The 8,718-nt window shown below is 36.9% G+C and overlaps 1 protein-coding gene across 1 annotated transcript in view; it reads left to right on the top strand.

Annotated features, from left to right (window-relative positions):
• The first annotated feature begins 1,057 nt into the window (after nucleotides 1–1,057).
• LOC121875679 (transforming growth factor beta regulator 1-like) overlaps nucleotides 1,058–8,718 on the top strand; it is a 24,312-nt gene continuing 16,651 nt past the window's right edge. The window contains exons 1-5 of the mRNA XM_042380299.1: nucleotides 1,058–1,403; nucleotides 4,124–4,225; nucleotides 7,462–7,591; nucleotides 8,285–8,439; nucleotides 8,685–8,718. The exon at nucleotides 8,685–8,718 is cut by the window's right edge and continues 116 nt beyond it. Of these exons, the coding sequence (XP_042236233.1) occupies nucleotides 4,127–4,225; nucleotides 7,462–7,591; nucleotides 8,285–8,439; nucleotides 8,685–8,718 (418 nt within the window). The 5' untranslated portion in view covers nucleotides 1,058–1,403; nucleotides 4,124–4,126. The remainder of the gene's footprint in view (nucleotides 1,404–4,123; nucleotides 4,226–7,461; nucleotides 7,592–8,284; nucleotides 8,440–8,684) is intronic.

Here is an 8,718-nt window from a genome sequence, read left to right as displayed (position 1 = left end):
GGCAACCGTACCATCTGGGGACAGCTCTCGCTTGGTTGCTAGGCGACGGCACGTCGGAATGCGGTAACAGGTGGTAGCTGTGGCTACGCAGTTGTAAGCAGTTGTAGGGGAGACGTCCACTACAACCCCTTGTGGGGCGAGCGTCCGCCAGCTCCAGGTAAGGGCACTCGACTGAGTAGTGCCCTTTGAGATGCTTATACACCTCAATTAGGCCTCACCTCGCCCGTCTGTTGTATAAGCTAGGTAAGTTCAGGCTCTCCAGTCTCTCAGGGTAACCGAGGTAGCACCGTAGTGTAGGCACCAGTCTGGGGTGACAGTACTCCAGATGGGGAAGCACTTCACTCTTGAAGATCGTTACGAGGGACGGACCGTCTAGATATCTGAACGACCTTCTTATAAGACCTAATAATTTAGTTGTCCGATTTACCTTCTTCTCGCAATGGCCCGAGAACTTTAGCTAATTGCCATCATACACACCTAGGTCCTTTTCACATTCAGTCTCAATTAATGCAGTTTCTTCGTTCCGTTGGGACATATGGTAAGCCTGTACACTGTCACCACTTGTCGTTTGCTTATGTACGTAATTGAATCTTCAGAATAATAATTTCGCTTTAATAAAAAAAAATTTAATAAACAGTATAGATTATGCTCTAACTAGTATCGTTTTCTTTTAACAGTTAGTCATTCTGCCATCAGGTAGAGCCACGGTAATACTTTAAAAATAATGGTTATAAGGGAGAGTTACACTTTTATATTAGATATTCCTTGATTATGGTATACATTAGAAAGTTGAATAAAAATACACCTGTATTGTCGTTCTTTAAATATTTAATTTTCCACAGCCTACAGGACTCAGGAGGCATATTACACGTGTTCCTATTGATTTCAGCTGTAGCTTTAATGAAACTTGTGTCATGATAAATTTATTCGAAAAGGCTGCAACAACTCATCTTCACCCATCTTTAAAACCGGACAGGAGTTTATAGGCTCCATTATGTAAATGAACACGGTACCTTAGCAGGGAGATCTAATAAGAGTTAAAGCTCCTTGGGACTACGTGTAGATGCTGTTGAATCTAGTTCTAATTTACGTATCAGAAAAAGCCACATACTAAATAGATGTCCCCGTAGAATTTCTGTAAGATTTCCCTGTAAACTCTGCCATATAAGCTCACTGAACCGCTAGTTGGGACGAAGAGATTTAATGGAGTTTTACAATAATTTAAAGGTCAGCGTGTGCCCAACTTAAGATCGGCAGGAGTTTAAAGCCTACGCAATGTAAACAAACACAGAGTATGATGGTGAGCTCCTGCAGGAAGACTTACTGAAGGCACCTGGACCTACAGATGTATATATACATCATACAGTCATACCTATATATGTGTATATTGTTATTGACAAAAGGTAAGTTTGTCTGGTTGTCGGCTGTCTGATAAAAACATCCAGTGTTTTTCTAATGGTTTTTGATGCAATTGGTTCAAACCTGACATTCGCTTTTATTGGAAATCACTCATTTTGAATTCAGCCCTCCCCTCCTCACAATAGTTCAATCGATTGCATGTTCTGAATTCCCTGTACACTGTGCTTGCTAACTTATACCATATAACCAAACTAAACTTTACCTAACCCCCTACCGGGGTCAGAACAGGACCCTGGTGATCCTAGCAGGAGGCTTCGCCCCCGGACCCCCAAACACAATGTAATAACACTAGGGTCGTGTGGTCAGCCTCCATGAGAATAGCCGTTACAGTATTTCTTACCTTACACCGCGTCAGGGTCAGAGTCTGAGTCAGGGACCAGAATGAGTCGTGGGTTCCTCAGTTCTCTAAAGTTTCCTTATTTTTAGAATGAAATAATACAATAAACTTCCAATAATCGAAATCGCACCCAGCACACAATGGCTCTATGTTGTAACTGATTAAAAATGTCTCGCATCCTACCACCCAACCCGAATATTGAACACTAATTGGTTGAATCAAAAGTTGAGATTTTTTATTGGATTTGATAGGGTGCCGCCCCCCGATATTTGATTGGCAGCGGCCACCCATGATTTCTATGGCAGCTGCTCCCCGGCAAATGCGAACGTACGAACACACACAATTTGAGCAACAGCGTAGGGGCAAAAGGTGCTCTTATTTTATTATTTTTTAAATTAATTAATTTCCTTATTATTAATTTGCAACAGAAGTGTATTATAAGAAAATTATCATAGAAAAAATAGTTCTATTGATTGAGTGTAGTGAATTTCCGGAATTCGGTGGTTGCTGTAAACTGCAATATTACCTTTTTTCATAGTGGATATTTTGCTGTGACCCGCTAAGTTCCTACTAATGCTAATTTACTGTGAATTCGTTTTGATTGGCTAAGAACTTTCTGTTTAATAAGACGGGAGGTCCGCAACCTGAGTAGGAAGTTAGGTAAGGTTAGGTAGGTTTATTTGGTTGGTTTGGTCAGGTTCTATTAGGTTCTAGTAAATGTTGCCTCTTCTTTAATGATAAGTTTTCATGCACAGATAAATAAAAGTAAATATTTAGAACAGTAGTTGTCACCACCTAACATACTTTTGAAAATGGGTTCATATAGTGTAACTCATCGTGTTAAATACAAATATGAGCTTTTCGATCGGAAATGAGCAGTACTGTACTTGATATATTGAACAAAATGTGGAAGGTAAAAACTTAAAAAATCTAAAAAAAAATAACACCCTAACGGCTAGTGCGTAGGAAACTTACCGTAAATATGAGATACAGGAGGATAGAGTGAGGCGACTTGAGGAAGTGGTATCTTCATCAGTGTCCGTCCCTTACCACGGTACCATGCATGTTGATCTACACGGTATTGACACTGAATAACATCTTGGACACTTTACAGATGAAACAAGAACACTGTAAGCCCTAAAAAGTCAAAGGCTGTTGTGTCATTGTTCAAAACGGGGTGTGCCCATTTTGTCATCAGCCCGTTTCGTCACCACATTTTTTACCCATTTCGTCTCCACCATTTTTTTAACCGTTTCGTCACCGCCTTCGTTCCCATCACCAATTCAAGGGTTTTTGAATCGACACTTGCTCTAACTGGCGCTCGAGTATTACGTCACATCGGCACTCGCGCTGATTGGTGCGCACAACTATGACATCACATCATCATTAACTCTGATTGGCCAAATATTATAAAATTAAAGTTAAAATAACTAAAAAATTATCAAATTTGTGTCGTGTGTCTACCGTTCATACATAAAAAAAAAAAAATTATTTACATTTTTTTACTTCATACGCAAATTGTTGTATGAAAACCATAAAGCAATAATTTAGATCATACACAATTTAGTGTATGAACATCCAAAGAGTGTTAATTAGGGATAAGATACTGTATTCAGTGTTTTACTGTGTATAAATGTCGATGCTGTACAATAAGTACATATATTATCACTCCTAAAACCTACCATGAAAATAACAACTAATCCCCCATTGAAAACCCTGGTGACGGATCTCTATCAGAAATTGTTTACAGGTTTTGAGGTTAGGTTTGTTTAACTGATTTTGTCTGCTGATGGAATTTATTTAGTCCTGTTGCATCCAACCTGATTGCAAATAGGTAATAATTCATAATCATTCTGTGATGAGCATCTTTATACATAGATCACCTAGCTTTGGTTGTGGTCACATCCTATGAATACAGTACTGAATTGTTATTTGAATCAATGTGCCATACTGCTGGGATTGTCAAAACCATCTCAAGAGAATTGTGCACACAGCCATTGAGTACAAGACAGTACCAAGCTGACGTATAAGTAAATTATTTGACCACTCTGGTTGGGTCATTTGGATGTTCCAAACAGGCTAAATAGGCAGTGTAGATTACTGTACACTGTATATATTATGTACCTCCAGAAAATCATAATGAGCCAAAGGGTAATGTCTCGAGCACTGTAGGACCATCTCCCTAATCTTCTGAAGTCACCATTTGTGTATAGTACAGTATTTGTGTTTACTGTACAGTGTTTATAAAACTGGAACCCAATCCAGGTTTTTTGCTGTTCAGATATTTGTAGAATTCCAATTTCTTGTATTTAACACATGGTGTTTGAAAATTCTTACCCCTTTACATTAATTTTAAATTTTCTTTAGAAAATGTCATCTGTGTGGAACACGGCAGAAAACCTGCTGCTGGGGCCACGTATGGATTCGGCAAGGGGGAGGGGTGGCCACCTATCAGATGTTACACATACAGTAAGTTTCAGTACCATTTTCTTTTTGCTGAATAATTTCATGGTAAGTGTACCTCATTATCCTCTGCATGTGTTTGATTTTTTTTGTTTCCGTGACTTATCAATGACCAGAAGTAAAATATAAATAAATGACAGCAGTTCTATACGTACCTACTTTCCATGTGCTGTATAATGTGACGTTAAGCCAGTGAACAAAGTTTATGGAGAGTTCTAGGCTTTGCTTCAAGATCTCTCACTGAATGTTTCAAGGTGTTATATTTCCATATTGTTTTGGAATCTTCAGTTCATGTTCCTCATTAATTGACATGTGGCAAACCAGATACAGTTCTGGGACCAGAAACTCAAAGGGATTTACAATATTGTACAGGGGTATCTCCCAACTGATTCTGTAAGTCGATCCTGTAGTGATACTCTAAACAAAATAATCACCATCTTGTGATGTCACATATTGTATCAGAGGCCATAACTTACAGGACCTTCGGAGCTCTTGTACATGCCTTCCAAGCAATGATAAACCTCATTAAAGCTGTTTTATCAGATACAGGGTAATGGTGTAGAAAATAGGTTTCAGGTATTATTTCAGTGGAAACTAATATTAAAAGATAAAATCTAGTTGGTTAAAAGTTATCTTAAACATCGTATGTTTGTTTATGTTTTGCAGGCAAGGTGGAGTTGATCTATGTTTATTTTAACAATCAAGCTTTGCGACGAGGAAGGAGGTACCAAGACGTTTTGGACCCTCTTTACCTAAGTGATGAACAATTGTTGAGGTACTGCATATTTCCTCAGAATAAAATTTTGGAGCTATGCAATGAATCAGACACTTTTTTAAGGCAAAGAACAAAGAAGTTATACACTTTACTGACTCATCCAACTGTTATTATTATTTGTATTTTTCAGAATAACTTGTATTATAAATTGTGTTGCAGTACTAGTTTCTTGAATCATTATGAAATTTTTTTATTGTAAATTGTACTCTATTTTCTATTAATAATTAAATGTAATCTTTGTGTGACATACAGTAAGACCTCAGATATCCGGAATCGTTTTTTCCGGATGCTTGAGATAGTCTTATAAATACTCATCTCAAACTCAAGTACATCGTCATAGTAGATATTATAAAAAGAATTAAAGGACATATTAAATATATTATAAAAGGAATAAAAGGACATGCTGGAAGGATGAGGCAATAGTTACACCGACACTTACATGGAGGATGCACATACTGCCTGTAGTGGCCAGAAATGGAACCACGGGCAAAGTGGTGCCAAATTCAAATAGATTTTCTTGATTAAATGTGATTAGACATTACTTACTGGTTGCTTGAGAGTTCTGGATGGTTAAATGCCAGATATCTGAGGTTATACTGTCTACAGTAATACTTTTGTTTTGATTGTGGAAAATGTGTAAGAAATGTAAATAAAACCTTGAGCAGGTTTTTTCTTGACAGATATCCTAAATCGGTGAACTTTCTCCGAACTTCAACCTCTTTTGGTACTCGAGCCACAAAATTCACCACACTTACAACCGAGTCTTAAGGTATATTTTTCACATTGGCAGTGTTTTGTTTTACCAATTTCCCCAAGAAAACTTCCATCTGCTTTTAACCTCTTCCATCATAGCTAAGACCTCTTCATCTGAAAAATTTTGCTGTCTTTTGAGAGTTGGACGTTCCATCTTCAGTTTCTTAAACTTCTTTTGTTTTTAATTCTCGTGCCCTCAAGCCAGCTGATATCATTAACTTGTGATTGAGATTGGTCATTATGTTTTGAAAGCATAATTGTGATTGGCCAACTGGCTTACAGGAAGACTCACTCTACAGTGTTTACATTCGAGGCCCAGTGACCTAACAACATTGCAAAATAGTTTTGATTACAATATTGTTAGCAGGTTGTAAGTGTAAATCCTGTACAGTATTTCGATTACAAGATCGTCAAATCTGCAACTTACGAGGTGTTTTGAGTATCCACCCGTTTTATTGATGAGTCAACAAGCAGGTAAGGTATCCATTCAAAGTTGTACAGAATGTATTTGTTGAAATTTTATAAATTATTGATTTTTCATTTTATTGATGAGTTCTAATAGCTTAATGCCTAGGAAAAATATTTTAATGCAAACATTTATATAGAATAACTAATGGAAGGCGTTAGAGTTGCTTGAGAACATCTTAACCAAACAAAGAACTTATGTAAAGTTGCCGAAAGATTATTCAAGCAATATTGTACAGTACTGTACAATAGTTGAGTAGAATCCCAGTTATGTAGCACCTATGGGGATTGAGAGAGGTTAAAGGGATTTCCAGTTAGTTGAACCTTTCTTGTAGGATCCCCAATAAATTCTACAAAACACAGGCTGACCTTGCAAATTCGTGTCTCAGAAGTCCATTTTTCCACAAATCCATGTTTGTCCACGCTCATTTGAAAAAAAAAAAACATTATTTTGAAATACCACTGTATAAATGCTCATGAAAATGCATGTACCGGTACTGTACAGGTATTTACGGGAAAGTGGACTTCTTTAGCACTTGTTCCACACTATATAAATGATGTGATATAGAAATAAAGAAAATATAATATAAAACTATAAAATAAGAAAAATGAAGAGCATCGGTGTGTATCTATAGGAAGTGAATGTGTGTGGAGACAGTGGGCTGTAACTGCATTGCCAACTTGCCAGCCCAGCTGCCTCATTTATTGTTACATGTACAGTATTAAAACAATAAAGTCATGGAAAAATCATTACAATAGCAATATTTTCTTTAGCCAGAATTCCTGTTAGCTAGTGATGGAACAACCTTCTACAATGGCAACAGTAAATGAACTACCTGGTAAGTGATCCAAGCAGCTAGACCACCCACACGCCTAGCACGTGGGGATGTGTTGGAGCGTGATGCAATTTCTCGGAACTCCTTGAAAATTTATTCCCAGGCCCAGATTGGAGAGATTTCATGAGAGTTTCTGGAAAATTTTCTCAGAATTTTCCAGAAAATCTGCTTGATTTTCAACCTCGGAAAATCGTCCTCAAACCCACAATTGAGATTTCCAGAAAAATTCAGAGTAAATTTCAATTTCAGCTATTGGAGAGTTTCGGCTACGAGGCATTCTGGCGAACAGAGATATTACTAATTCGTAATACTGTACAGTACTGCACTGTACATATTTGACAATAGAATATGTATTATGGAGAAGGATCAGGTAAAAGGTTGGATGCTCTAATCTTAATTTTTTGCTTGTACAGGTGGAAGATGCTGAAGAGGGAGAAGAGGTATTACCAGTTACAAATCCCTCAATGACAACAGCGACAGCAAATCCAACAGCGACTACTGTAAACTTGCCTGGTAGATCTTCCCCAACAATTACCCCTCCTGGTAAATACTGTGCTGTTCTTCTATACAGTACTTCAATCTGTATTTTTACCTGTAATAACACTTCTGATTATACTGTATTAACTGAATCAAGATCTGAATTATATTTGACAGGGCCACAGTTTATTATGAGAGAATTTAAGTGATGCAAATTATATCTCACTATACTGTATGCTGAAAATAGATTTACTTTATTGTAAAGATTTTATGTTTCCTAGTACATACACAGTCATCTCTCTAATTTCACTTTTTTATGACTTCACATTTACATGGTCAAGTAATGATATCTTATTTTTGTAAATGGTTTGGATTCATTTACACACAGATCAGCATGGATGCCAGTGATGGGCAAGGAACAAAATATTGGTGCTGTTATGAATGACTAATGCACTTTTCTTGTAAATAAGTAGAATTTTACTGATAAAAACATGCTTTGTTGCATGTATATTAACATACTGGATGAATGAAGGAGGTTATCTTGTAAGCCTGGTACCTAACCCTTATTTTCTCAAAAGCCCTCAGTACTGGTATTATTTTTAACAGTTTCAGTTGCACTGTGTTTTTCAAGAACATAAAAACTAGGCCAACTATACAGCTACTGTCAAAGTGAAACACATGTACACATGAGTACCTTAAACTATATTAGGTAAAGGAAATTAATTTTAAAATGTTTCATAGTTGTAAATTTTTCAATAGGTTCTGGGCGAGGGTTGTCTGACAAAAGTCGTGGCCGTGGAAGCAGCCTCCCTCCTGCTATTGCAGAAAGGCTGGCTCGACATAAAGCACAAGAACAACTGGTTTATAAGAGAAAATTGAAACACCTAAAACAAATTGTTAATGAGCTTGTTTTTGTAAGTTTAGAATTTTTGTATATTGCCCCACACTCAGTATCATCTTATATACTTTTGGATGAAAAACCTTAATCATTCATTTGATAAAGTTGTTTTACTCATAATTTCTCTTTTTTTTTTGAGCTATTGGGCATACCTGTTATGTGTACTGTATACTGTAGTATTTCTTTCTCACTCTCCCAATGTAGTTCATAGAAAGAGTACATTTCAATTTTGATTATATAATGTTGCTATGCTGTTTGCAGGAAAATGCAGCCTTATGTGACCAGGTTGCAGAGG

Source organism: Homarus americanus, unplaced genomic scaffold (assembly GCF_018991925.1).
Source record: "Homarus americanus isolate GMGI-L3 unplaced genomic scaffold, GMGI_Hamer_2.0 scaffold22250, whole genome shotgun sequence".
NCBI classification, from domain to species: Eukaryota; Metazoa; Arthropoda; class Malacostraca; order Decapoda; family Nephropidae; genus Homarus; species Homarus americanus.
This window is presented reverse-complemented; position numbering and strand designations above follow the sequence as displayed.